This window comes from Cygnus atratus, chromosome 4 (assembly GCF_013377495.2).
Source record: "Cygnus atratus isolate AKBS03 ecotype Queensland, Australia chromosome 4, CAtr_DNAZoo_HiC_assembly, whole genome shotgun sequence".
Taxonomy (NCBI): Eukaryota; Metazoa; Chordata; class Aves; order Anseriformes; family Anatidae; genus Cygnus; species Cygnus atratus.
In genome coordinates this window covers 34532021-34546018 of record NC_066365.1, presented here as the reverse complement: position 1 = coordinate 34546018, position 13998 = coordinate 34532021, and the positions used below count along the sequence as shown (strand labels likewise).

General features: G+C 41.0%; 1 protein-coding gene across 5 annotated transcripts in view; it reads left to right on the top strand.

Moving 5' to 3' along the window:
- The first annotated feature begins 3076 nt into the window (after positions 1-3076).
- The window catches only part of ARHGAP10 (Rho GTPase activating protein 10), a 143801-nt gene continuing 132879 nt past the window's right edge, over positions 3077-13998 (top strand). For 4 of the 5 annotated variants that reach the window (XR_007708184.1, XM_035547986.2, XM_035547955.2 and 1 more), the window contains exon 1: positions 3083-3407. Coding sequence is in view for 4 of the 5 variants with exons in the window: in XM_035547986.2 (XP_035403879.1) it covers positions 3254-3407 (154 nt within the window). In the remaining variant the exon portion in view is untranslated. Of the gene's footprint in view, positions 3408-13998 lie in introns of all 5 variants that reach the window. The other variant, XM_035547947.2, reaches the window with a different exon arrangement.

Below are 13998 nucleotides of genomic sequence, written 5' to 3'. Positions count from 1 at the left end.
CTTCTATGCCTATGGCATCGCTTGACTTCCGCTGTGGAACATGGCAGGCTGCCTCCTCTTCCGATCAACCACATGCAAGGCACTGGAGCGATTTTATTTCCAAAAGGCAGTGTTCATTTGGTCTTAACCACTTTCTGGGACAAGAACAGGCTATGGCACTCTTTATTAATCATGAAACGTTGAAACATGAAGCTGTTTATCATTGTTTCCCTTCTCTAAAGCATGAATACAGCTCTCCCAGTGCTTTAAAGCTCTGGATATCGTAGATGCCTTCACTTTTGAGAAACAAATTAGTACCATTTAAAAATGCCTCGCCAGCATTTTGAACAAGGTGAAAGTAGTACATATGGAGGGGAAAGTTAGTCTAAAAGAAACAGTGGCAGTTAAAACCATAATCTATGGCAAACAATTACTATCCTAGACTACTGTAAGTGGGAGATAAGCCTACACACATTTTGAATGAAGTGTCCCAAAGGACAGCACTGAGGACAAGTAGTTGAATGATGTTACAAGCAGTTTCTATGTAGGAAAGACATTGCCAGAAAGCACAAAAGAACTGGTGAAGAACTTGGGCTGAATAAATTCTAAGAGGATGTACAAATATTATCATCAGAGTGTATCAAATATTTCTTATCTAAACTGAGCTACAAAGCAGAATTTAATATCTTATTAAATCAACTGGTATAAACAGACCTAGCCCTTCAATTTTGAAAGTAAAGCAATGAACTTTAAATTAGTTACAGATGGGGAAAAGGCTTCTCTGAATTTAGCTTAATTATGCTTTCCAACTACAGGAGGATAGCATGGGGAGAAAGACAATCATTAACACCTGTGGGACATAGTGGGAACATGAGGGCATAGTACAGGTGATTATCACCTGTGGACAGTGAGGTATAACAGGAGTTGGACTGTCCTGAATACTGTGATGGGCCAGGAACTTAGTAGCTCCATCATTTTCTAAACCTGTTCAGCTGTGTTTTTAGACCAGAGAAAGTACCAGATGCATAGCATAAATATCTTATAGTGCTTATTTTTAAATGTAAATCAAGTACTATATGCTAATTTGACACAATTTAAATTGATATTTCACACTGTTACATTTGTGGGAGATTACTAAAAACTGTCAAAGTCAAATCCTTGCAGTTTGGATGAGTCAGTTCAGTTCAAAGGCTGGAGAGGGTTTTTTAATTCCATACTCACTTTGTACATCTTGATGGAACACTTCAGAGAAAAAAAAAATGGCCACAGAATATAATGTTTGCGTACAGCTGCATACTAAGATAATTCATTGTGTAGAGTTTGTGTCACAAAGGAATGCCTGAAAAGAATGCCCATCTTACCAGCTATGTATGTGATTGCTGTAATAACATTCAGATTAGTTGACAGTAGATTAAATAATGTTGGTCTGCATCATGGGTAGTCAGACATTAGCCCACTTCTATTTGCAAACCTGATGTATGAGAGGAGTATGCAGCCTAGTAGTACGTTGCATATGCATAAGGCTACTAATACAATGCAAGGTGGGAGTTAGAATGAAACAGTGTAAACTCTAGCCCAGGATAGGGCTTTCCTCCTGAGGTAAAAGTGCTTAGGAGACAAAACTACAATACCTTGGAAGGATGTAGTTGCTGCTGCTGTTTTCATCAGTGTTTTCAACAACTCAACACAGCTGCATGTTTCAAATGGTGGAAGCTGATATCAATGCTCTGTAATAAACCATCAATAAAGCTGCAAGTTAAAATTACTAATCCCTAACTCATCTCTCCATAGCATACAGATTGGAGACAGAACCAGCCACAGGAGAACAAATAACAGTGTCTTTCATGAAAATCAGCATTTTGAAGTGATCATTCAAGAGCATAAGAAAGGTAAGGAAGAACAAAACAAACACCTTGATAGCATATGCCTATTGTATAAAATAACTTGAAGAGGGTGTTTCATAAAACCACACTTGCAATGATTATCAAGGGTGAATAGCCACAGCAAAGATAAATAATGGCATAAGGACGGGATGTTGCCAGAACTTCATGTAGTCAAGCTGTGTTAGTCTTTTAAATGAGGCTACAAGAAGGCTGTAAAATTTGATGACCTTGATTAGAGAATGGCAGAAGGGAGAATATTCTAAACTGCTGATATAAAAACACTTCTAGCCTTAATTAGCAAAGAAAGTTCAGCTCCTTTAATTGCTCATTAAATATGCAGTTTTTGCCCATTTAATTTAATGGTTTATTATTTCTCCTCACGTCTTCTCCCTTTCTCTTTTTTAATCATAATTCTGTCATTTCAGGCTCAGACAGTGTTTTGAATTGGTGGGTCAGGTTTTAGAAAACACATTTAATCATTTTCTGTAGGTGCTAGGAATCCAGTGTATTGTCTTGATAACAACACTGGATCAACAGTGCAGAATTTTAACAGAATGGTGGATTTGCTTCCTTGCTTTATGTAAACATTAAGTTTTTAAAATTTGAATTCAAGTAACTTCATGCGATGTATGCAACCCGATTACTTTACAACATTTCAGTGGAATAATAGGAGAACTGAAGTAACTATAAACAAGTGTGACAAATATTATTCTAAATTTCATCCTGAAGACAAGTGCAGGACAAAGTAAAAAAACTATTCATGGAAACCATATTTGCTCTTGAAATGCTGCTCCAATAATGTAAACAGAGATAAGAACTGTTTGTTATTTTTTAAGGTGGATTTTAATTTTCTTTTAAACATAGTTCTGTGTAGCATAGTGACTTTTCAGTTAAATTAGAAAATAGACACAGCAGGCAAGGCGATGTAGCAGTCGGGACGCTTTCTTGCAAGGTTGGGTGTTCAGGGTCTTCTCTCGGCACCACCTTCCAGCCCGTGGTCGTTTCAGACAACGAAACAGTTCCACATTCAGGTAAGTGGAGTGATCTCCTTATGGTCTCGCTACAGGATTTGTTCTCCCTGCCGGCAGCGCCCCTCTGGCTGAGAGGGCCCCCCTGCAGGTCGGGCCCTCACGGGGCGCCGCGGCAGGCGGCCGCCCTGTGGGCTGGGCCGGCCGGGAGCGGGCCGCCTCCTCTCCCCTCCTCTCCCTTCCCTCAGCGCCGCCCCTGGCAGCGGGGAGGCCGCATCGTCGCTGCCCGCGCCCAGCCCTGCGCGGGGGGAGTCGTCGGAGCCGCCCGCTCTTTGTGGCCGCGGCTCCCGCCTCAGCGCCGCGGGGCTCGCAGCCGCCGGAGCGGGGTGCGAGGAGCGCTGAGGCTGGCCCGGCCCCGCAGCCATGGGGCTGCAGCCGCTGGAGTTCAGCGACTGCTACCTGGACAGCCCCTGGTTCAGGGAGCGGGTGCGAGCCCACGAGGCCGAGCTGGAGAAGACCAATAAGTTTATCAAGGAGTTGCTCAAGGATGGCAAGAACCTGATCACTGCCACCAAAAGTGAGTGGGGAGGGCTGGGCCGGGCCGGGGGTCGCGCCGGGTCGCCGCTGTCGCCCTGAGCCGGCTCCTGCCCGCACGCAGCCGCTGTCCTGGCCCCGCCGGGTTTCAGCGCTAAACAGCGGCTTGCTGCTGGTGCCTCGGGTTTAAGGCGGCGAGCGGGGGCTTCTTCTGCCCACCTGCCGCCTCGTGCGGGCCCCCTCCCAGCCGTTTTGGGGCCGGAGCTCCGCGCCCTGGGCATGGGATAAGGGGTCAGCAGCAGTGCCGGCTGCTAAAGCTCTTGTAACGCCGGTGGCAGCTGCACGGTGCCTCGGCCGGGGCCTGGCTTAGGTCTTCGGGGGTGTACGGCCCGAAGTGAGCCAAGAGGGGAAATCTGGGGGAAAGGACTGCGTTCAGTTTCACCGGTGTGTTACCGAGCTGAGCGGCGGTGCATTGCATAGCTTAAAGAAAGCTACACGTAACACGTGCGTGCGTTTGTTATCCGTGGAGAAGCTCCTGAAAGTAAATCTTTGTTAAAATTTTAAGTGTGTTCAGGAATCACAAGAGTTACACTTCTGTGGTGACAGCACTAGTTATCAGCTCTGTGTATTTGGCCTTTCAAAATTTGATGGCAATTCTTAATTTTGTATGTGTTGAAAATATATATATTGTGTGTATGTATAGTAGCTATGCTGTGGTATGGTGAGAATCTTTTTTTTTTTTTTTAAGTGCCTACGTTAATAGACATTCTTATTGTAGTATTGTTGTAATGTAATTTAACTTAAGGTCTAGTAGTATAGTCTCCTAAATATCTATTAGGATAATTGATCATACCAACTGCACAAACGAATCACTAATGCAGCACTCTGCCACGGTTCTCAAAAGTATTCTGCATCTTTGATATCATGGAAAATTTCTGAAGGCAGAGAACCACAGCTTTCAAGATATTTAATTTAAAGTAGGTAGAGAGGGATTTGGCCAGTGGTGTGGGCTGTGTAGCTGCCTGGGTAGGATGAGAGTCTTAAAAACTGAGGTAACCTATTTGGTGCAAATAAAGAAGTATTCTTTCCTGCTTGTGTCAGTTTGATGTGCCTGGGTAAAAAAAAAAAAAGGTAGAAAATACCTTATCAAATTTCACTTGTTTGTAACTCTTATTTGTTGGCCAGTTAACGTTCAGTTCTTGCAAATCAGGTGTTCTTTGAGGATGTTCTGTAATCTGTGATTTGAGGTATCAGTAGAAATCATCTTAACATGGAATACAAAGTACAAAAATGTCTCTAAATTTGAGCAAGAAAGATAGATAGAAATCATTCTACATTGCTTATATTCCTCAGGTATTTAGACAGTCTTTTGGCAAGTGTCCCAAACTCTGTTTCACACGTACAGTTATATATACAGAACTTAACTTAAAAGTCTGGAGATGGGGAAAGCCCTAATTTCTGTGAGCCCCCTGACCCCAGCAAAATCCTCTGCTGATAATGTTGGTTTGGTGTGCAGTGAGTGGTGGACGTAGCTGTGTGTGGTAAGCCTCCTGATGTGTTTCAGTTTTCCGCAATTGTCTCTCCCCTCTAGAGAGCCCTGTTTGACAGGTTTGAAATTGGGTCGTCTTCCACTGCTGCCAGTGAAACAGTGCCACTGTTCAACAGATGTTAAAAGCCAAACCGAACCAGAGGAAATGCAAGGAGGAGTTACAACTTGTTAGAACCCTGGTGGTTAGCATGTTGGTCCTCCTTGCGCTTGCAGAAGAAAGCACTGGCATCTAAATAAGTTGAGGAACCAGATTCTTTCACTGTCAGGAAACCAAATGGGATTCATATTTGTTCTGAAAACTGGGCTCAAGAAGTGGTCTAGACTCAGCTATTCATCTCTGTCAAAACCACATTTTCTGCATGAAGTCTGGCTTGCCACAACCTAGAGAATATGATAATTAAACAGGGCATTTTAAGAGCTTAAATGACTCCATTTTAGCCAACAGTTGAGGATAATTTTTTTTAAAAGCTGTTTTAGTAGCTGAAGTAGTAGTAGTAGCTAAAGTATTTATTTCTAGAACCGGGTAAATTACAAGAGGCTTCATCTGTTATAATTGATATGTGAGCATAGTGAACTTTCTGGTATGTAGAAGGCCCAATATTCTTAAATTTGTGGGAAATGAACTGACTGTATAGGGAGCGCCTGCATTTCCCTGTCTGAGCTGTTTTCAGAATTGTGCTTTCCTTATTTCCCTTGTAAAGCAGCATCTTACCAGAAATATTGTGAGGATTCTTGAGGTGTGAATAACTTATGCGACTTAATGCATCATGCTTCCTGTTTGACAGAAAATATTGCAAGTGGCTTTGATGCTCCATCCCGTTTGTATCCTCTGTTGTACAGGAGTGTATTTTCCACCTAAAACTCAGAAGAATTAAATTTTGTTAGTACCAGACTGTGCTGCTTTTAAAGGAAAAGGAAAATCTTTTGTGTTCTTAATTTGGTGAGCTTCCACCCCTCAGTTATGAGGTATACTTCAAGTGTATCTTTGCAGTTTTAAGTCTCGCTTGTTTCAAGAATCTGATAGAAAGATAAACAAGACTGACTCAAAGCTGTCTCGTTTCCTGTGTCATGGTTTGAATCACTGAGTTGTCTACTTCAAACTAAATATTGGAAGAATGAATAAACAATAGGTGTCTATTTTCTTATGGCAGTTAAATATGTTTAAGAGGGGTACAGGAAGAGTTTTTTTCCACTGATCAGTAAATACAAGTGGTATGCACATACGCCTTTCAAAATAAAAATGCAATATATCTCAGGAGATTCTAGTTCAGTCAAAGAAGTGAAGATCAAAATAGTTCAAAAATAACTTCTGGATGGAGCTAGTAATTCTTCTGTTGAGAGAAATTAAATTTAAAGGTTCCTTGATCAAAGAATCCTTATTCTGAAATAAAATAGGAATTTGAGAGGTTTAGTTCAGAGCTCTTAAAATCTGAGATGCAAGTTATTGGAAGGTGCAGAATATACTGGATAAATACTACATACTTGCTTCCTAATTCCTCCCCCTTTGGTGGCCCAAGTCTTGGTCTCTTGACAAGAATGTAAGACTTGAAGATTTTTTTTTTTCTGAAGCTGAGACTTTTTCTGTAAATGTGCATCAGGAGCTCCCACTTCTTATATGACAGGATTCCACCCTCAGGGTGGAGTAGGAACAATCTACACAAGGGATTTTGTGAAGGATACTTGTGTGTGCCCACAGCTGTTTCCAGTGTGTGCATGCATAGCCTCACACTTCTGGGATTTAGGCTTGTATCAGAGGAGAACTGAGTTTGGGTTCAGCTGTGGCAATTTTGTAACAGGCTGTTGAAGAAGAAAGAGAGAGGCTGGGAAAACAGAAAAGTTGAGTTCCCAGGAGACTTTCAAGGGATGTTCTCTATGCTATGGCCATCCAAGGGGAAGTCCAGACAAAATCTGGTAGGGAAGGGTGCCCCACATGAGCGTGCTCATCCTCAGCTGAAATGCATCATACAGCCCTTCATTAAGTCTGCACCGTCTACAACTGCTGCCACAACAGCACCGCAGTATTCAAACGCTCCTATCACTTGTGTTAGCACCCAGAGCAGCCACTTTACTTTGCTTGCATACTGAGAAACTTGCTATCCATCAACTGGATTGCCACTTTTCACTGGGGTAGGTCTGTCTCATTAGTGTTGCTGTGCAGCTGTTTTGATGGAGAGCCAGATAGCTCACAAAACCAAAACCTCAAGATACGGTAGAAACTAAGTTTTGTGACGTCTCAGCCATTGTATTTGGTGTGTCAGAGGAGGAAAACACATCCTTGCTAGTCTGGTGCTACTCTCTGCAGGCAGCTCCGTGTGCTCAGATTTCTAGTGACTATTTTTATTGTTGTTTTTGTTTTATGCTTGTTAAAGAAACGTTATTCCTTGCACTTTTCCAGATAGAACGTGAAACAAGAACCAGATTTCTTTTGTCTTTAGGAAGAGTTTGTTGGAATATGAAGAGTTACTGGTAATTGTCACTGAAGAATGCTGGCATGCTCCAGGGAGTATTTCTGCATTCATGAGAAAAAACAGCAAATTCTGTTTCCACTGAGATATTCTTAGTTATTACTAACTGGTCTTTTACAAGCTCACCATCAAGAAGATAAGCAGAGTGGAAATCTTTTTGACAATGGGGATAAAGCCATTCCCAGTCCCATCCTTGACCTACTAGAATAGGCTGAGTCTTTCTTTTAGCAGAGTTGACTGATGACCTAATCCAAATCCAGGACCTAATTTGTTGTCTGTGTTGGCCAAACGCCTTTTTTTTTTTTTTTCTGGGCATGTTCTCTGTGTATGGTGGTGGTTGACCTCTCAGGTGCTGTGCTAGGTGGGTTTTTAGTCTGACCAAAGATGGATCTCATTATATAACAGTAGTGGCTGTTGTAATCTGTGTAATAACAGAGTGTAGAAGCTATTCAGATCACCTGAACCACAGTGCTTTTTTTCCTAAGCACTAAATGTCCATTTTTTAAAGCTTTCCTTAGCATAATCTTTATTTATGAACCCGCTTAGCTGACTGTATTATTTGTGCCAGCTCTGAAAGTCTTAGGAATTTTCTGCATCAATAAAGTTGTTCTTTTGGCACTTAAGTGCATGTCAAAGAAGTAAGGTAAAACAGTTAATAGGGAGCTCATTAATAACTTCTGTTGCAGAAATGGGCATTCACTAAAGATTTAGAAAGAATCTGAAGACAGAGTAAAACCTAATGTCATTCCTAGTTAACAAGGGGGAAGAGTGGGGAATACTGCAAGGGGGCCTTAGCTGAACTTGTGTGCAAACTTTCCTAAATCACCGGTATTAGCTAGGCTTCCATCTTTGCCTCATTTCCCTTGAATTCAGTGGGAGCTATGAATTAGTATATCTTCACATTTAGCGTTTTAGAGAGCTGTTTTAGTTTTCAATTGCAAAAATGACCTTTATTTCTGTTATAAGGCACGTTGTAGACGTGATAACAGTAAGCAAATAAGTGCTCTTACATGAACAGTCTGAGATATAAGTTTGAAAAATACTCTGTTAGGGCAGAATTAGATAAAAATTTCTGCTAGGGTAGTGTTAGGCTACTGAGCAGTATATCCTTTTTTTTTTTTTTTTTTACTATTCAAACAAACAAAGACCTTCCTATTGGAATTCAGAATTCAGCTCAATAGTGGAAGCATTGGAAGACTAAGGCAAATAGATGCTTTGGGGCCCATCTGATGCAGCTTTCCCTTCAGAAAGAACTGCTTATAATAATAGAATGTTGTTTTTCCCTTCCCTCCAAGGTGATAGCCACGGTTAGGCCTAATTAGCTAAGACACTACCTTTTTTTTCCTGCTTGTAGATAAAGCTGTTTCTGTATTGGGATCAGGGAAGTACTTTCTTTTAAGAAAATACTCTGTAGAACATTGCATTTAGCTCCACCCGAAGTAAAGCATTCATTACTGTGTCAGTAGCTATAAAAAGTGTCAAGCTCATTCTGTGGAGGATGCCAGTTTGTCATCTTGAATCACGTCTTTTCAGCTTGGATTACTAACTAGCTCCATTACCTTCTTTGTCCTGCAGATGTTCCACTGTTTTTTTCCTGTATTCAAAGTAGAGCATTGTGCTGGTGAACTGGAACGTGTGATTTCATAAAATACATGAATTTACATGAGTTTTATCAGTGATAAGAGAGGCAACAGGTTCTTGACTGAAGCAGTTGTCTTTCGAAAACTTTGTGGAAATGTTAGTTTTAGTTTAGATAAACTGTGTAGGTAGTTACTGAAGGAGACTGGTGTTTGGTGTCTTTTCAGGGCAAAAAAAAAAAAGAAATAGAGCAGTCTGTAATTTTTAGAAAAGTCATTTCGTAGTTCATGTTCCAATTCTTTTCCTGCTTTATTTTTTTTTCCTTTTTAACGACAAGCCTCTTGGAAATGTATTAAATAGTATGGAATTTGAATCCATCATCTTGAGTTGGCTGGATTTGTTCTAGTCTGTAAAGTGATAACACCTGCTTGCAATTAAATAGAGAAAAATAGATCGGCTGTTAAAGCTGCACACTTGCTGAGGCTGCAGGTGTATTCCATTACTGAAACAATCATATACTTGTCAGCTCTGTAATGCAAATACGCTGTAAATTTTGATAAGCAGAAGTTAACGGTGCTGAAAATACTTCTCAAGTCAGTCTAAAATCAACTTTGTAGTCCTTAGTGAGGCAGAGCTTCTCATCTGCGATATGTACTGATTTCTTATAAGGAGGCAGGGAGAGGAGCTGACCTGTTCCAGACAGCTTTATTTGTGCCACCTGCAGCAGTGGGAGTAGTGTACAGGCCAGGTGCTGTGCCCTGGCTTCCAAGAGGAGCGCTTGGAAACATGTTTTGCAACGGCATGAAAGAGCTGCATCCTGGTATTTCTCTCCTCCTACCTCCCCGGCTGTTTTTTAACATCGCATATTTATATATGGAGTTCACTGTGACCTTGGTGCTCTATTTTACACCACCAGCTTCGATCACTACTGCAGCATTTTACTCGCTAGCTTAAAAAATAGAGGCTGGGTTGTTTGAGGGAGGTAGTCAACAGCATGTGGACCTTGGCAATACCCTTTATGTTTTGATGGGGAGGGTTGTGGCTTCTCAGGGGAGTGTTTATGACTTGCTGATGTTTGCTGGGATTCCCCTTTGGGTCTAAGGTTTAAAGAGGCTCTAATGCCACTTTTCTGAGCTTCCAGACGAAACTTGCTGTTGTTCTTATGACAGTTGTTATAGAGATGCTGTGACACACTGGTGTTCTGATGATCTTTTAAAAGCCTTTATGTCTTAGAGGTGGAGAATTAAGATACTCTGAGCACTTGAATGCTTTTCTGGAGTACCTAGTAAGTGTAAAAATATATGATCAGATGGGCTTGGGCACATATTAGCAGAATAGTTGAAGCAACGACTGTTCAGAGACAAACATCTGTCAGTCTTAGTAGACGCCCGAAATCTGTCTTGTAGCTGAGCTAAATCCATTTTCTTTGGCAAAAAGAACCGTGGTAGGCACAGGAGCTGCATCCTGGCTGCTCCCTTGGAGGCTGTGCTCTGGGACAGGACTGTGGTGGAAGAGGCAGCAGCTGCAGGGGCTGCAGTTTAAAGATGTGCACCTGGTATCCAGAGTGCACACAGAAGTACCTCACTGGGAAAGGGGACGTTGGAACTGGGATGGATATCTTATAGGAGAGGTGTGGTTAGGTTTATGCTATTCTCAAATTCTTTTTCTGAATGGGTGTTTTGGGCAATTCCTGGCAGGCAAACTGAATGTTATGTAGCTGTTTTTCCATACCTACTTGCACCTGTGGACTGATGCTTCTTGTGCGGATGTCTTCTACTCCTTCTGTTCTGTTTTTGTTTCCTCCCCTGGCTGTTCTTTTCCTTCCCATGTGTTTGCTCATCTTTCAAGATAAAAATTGAGAGAAGATACGCAGGTGCTCAGGAGCAATGTGGCAGTAACAGGCCAAGGCTGATTAAGAAGTTCCTGAATCTGGGGATGTCCTCTGTGGGAAAGAAGCAGTAGTAGGGAAGAGTAATCTGCAGAGTTGGAAAATCATAGTCTTATTAAACTGATGTTGGTTTTACTACTGTCCACACCTTTGAATAAATGTCGTGTTGCTGCTTGTTTTTACCTCTTTAGCTTAGAGGAGGGGCAGGTGGGAGTTATCAGGTAGGTCAAGAGAGAAGAATTTGACCCTCCCAGCAGATCTGGTTATTAGTTTACCTTAATTCTTTGTAGCTTTTGTATATCCACTTGCTGCTTGGGACTCTGTGTCCTTGAAGAGGAAAAAATGTCTTGTTTAATTTGGCAAGGAAAATTGAGCAACCAGGACGAAACTGAGCAAGACTGTATTAGATCTGAGCCTTGGAGGAAGCTGTAGAATGTGCAGTGTCCAGTAGTACATCCTCAGTAAGTCTGTTGCTGGTAAGTGCTTTTTAGCATTGAAATTTGCACCTGTCCCCATTAAGCTGATGAATTGAGGGCTTAGAAGTGGTGAATGTATGAAGAGATTGAAGCTTGTAATGTTTCAACTTAAAAAACAAAACAAACCACCACCGCCAACAAAAAAATACTGGACTGTAATATATCAAATCTCAAACGGTGGATTCTCTTCACAAGCAGATGGAGAACACCTTGCTTTTGTTTGTTGTAACCTGTGATTTTTGCCAGTCATTAGAAAAAGTTGCATTAAATTTTTTTTCTCCCAACATACCTATATTCAAGTGTTATTAATATTTTCAAAGTTGATAAGGAAACTAGTAATGGATTTAAATGAAAATGATTGCTTAGAAATTTTTTTTTTTTAAAGCACCAGCTTGCAAAACAGGTGAAGGGAGCTTGTTGCCAGGTCACTGAGGTCTCAAAGCAAAACTTTTTGAAATACAATTTTGGCAGTAGGTCACTGTTCTTAGAAATCTGTCATGTGACTGAGTTTGTAGCTTATGTGGATTAACAAACCAAACACTGTAGTTTCAGCTTTTGAAACACATTGGTGCTTTGAGAACAAAACTGTATAATTTGCATTGTGAACGCTGTTTTCCTGTTAAAATATCAGGTTGTGTGCTGTCTCTGTAGAAAAGGCCTGCTCTAATTGACAAGCTGAATAACTGTTTTTCTAAAGCTTTGTCAGTTCAACTCATTTCTTGTCTGCAAGCCTTTCAGGAGCAAAGCTGACTATTTTCCAGTCTGCTTTTAAACGTTCCTGTTGTGTGGCAATATTACTGTACTGTTATTGTGTCTCACTTCTTTTTTTAATCCTACCTTTATACTTTTAGTAGTTTTAAATTTCTGTTGTGCCTCTTGACTGGCCGTTGCAGTGTTCCAGCAAATCCATCACTTCTGCTGAAAGACATAAAACTACCTAGATGTATTGCATCCTTTGTAACTTCTTTTACTTCTAATAATGGAAGTAAAAGAATCTGGTGCTAAAAAGAACCTGCAAACACTCTCCTGTCCCATGGCCACAACTTATTACAAAACATTTCTGTGTGTTTGCCAACACCTTTCGTGCTCTTCCCGTGAGGTTCTGCAGGGCTGCACCTGAGGGGGAAGGCAGTGCTTCTTAAGGGGCAGCATGAAAATGTATTTTGGGCACCTGTTTCCTTCCTCTTACAGAAGTCTTTAGCTATGTTTTATAGAGGTATGGGACAAAGCTCCAGAAATTCAGCTGGAGTTTTAATGTGGTTGCTTAAATGAACTAAGAAAATGCCTGGGTGACATCTTTGCATCTCACGTGTGGGAATGTTGTCCTCTGTTTAGGTGAACTTTGAGGGTAAAACTGAAGGAGATGTGAACCTAGATATGCCAGGATACCATGATTTCAGGTGAGCTGAAATGCTTTGTCTGGCTTGGAAAGGCTCATCCATCCATTGCAAAGCCAAGCACTTGAGGGCTGGTGGCTGTATTTCTGGGCAGTGCTCACGGAGTGTATCCTGCTCCGAGCGTATTCCTCACTACTGGAAATGCCCTCGCGGAGGGATAAGATACAGTGACTAGCAGCTTGGAAGATCCCTGAGAAGGTTGTGTCCATATCTGGTCTAGTAATCATGATAGTTGACCTAGTGGAAAATAGGATTTAGCATGTGTATTTAAGAAGCAGAACACCTCTAAACCGCTCTTCTAGATGCAAATGTTAGTTTGAAAATGTAGCTTTGAGACTCAACAGAAATGCTTCTTTGTGTTAATTTATCTCGAAATTTTATTTCTGTTCCTGCCTCCATTAACTGCTGTCATATGTCAGTAATTGGAATGTGTCATTGGTATGAATTTCTCTTTATTTACAGCAAATACTTTATATTTTGGTGTAACAGGATCTGTATTGTATATAGTGCTCTTTCTTTATCTCATTTATCTTATGGTTTTTTATGTTATGTTTATTATCTCATTTATCTTTTTTTCTTTTCATAGCGCAGACCAGGTAGTAGGCAGGAAACAAGTGAGTTGAATGAATGAAATAGTAGCATGTTTTCATCCCGTCACACCATGCTTCTTTTAACGCCCAACAGTGTTGAGGCTTTTCATATACTTGAGTAATTTTTTGGTATGGACAAAGAGTGATCCGTATCTAGACTTTGGGATCAATTTAGGCAAACTCTCCATCTTTTTTTCTTTCTGTCCATTGCTATTTAAGCTATTGCCTCAAATTTGGGCATGTTTATCTGTAAAATAGTTCACAGATTTTGAAATGCCATAGGGCAGTGTTGCATATCAGTCCCTTTTGCATTTTATGTAAGACTGCACCCACTGCTTTTTTTCTGTAGGTATTTGCATTGAGTGGTAGTTACAAACTTTTTTTCATTCTCTACAAGTAAATTAGCTTAAAATAGTATCTGATAGGAGAATGTGCGGTATTCTCCTACAGTAATGTTTTAGACATCTCAGTATGGAGGGTATGGCAGTATTTACTCAGAAGGCAGCTCTTCTGTCCTTGCAGTACAGATTATTGAAGTGGGAATTTAAGTCAGCGGTTTGACATCTCTAAGGTTTATAGCATATAGTCAGTCACTTTTTTATAGGAAGTATCCATTTGTGAAGAAGAACTTGGACACGGCAATCTTGTTACTGTGCTCTCTGGACAAAATGAAATTCTGTTCAGATTCCAA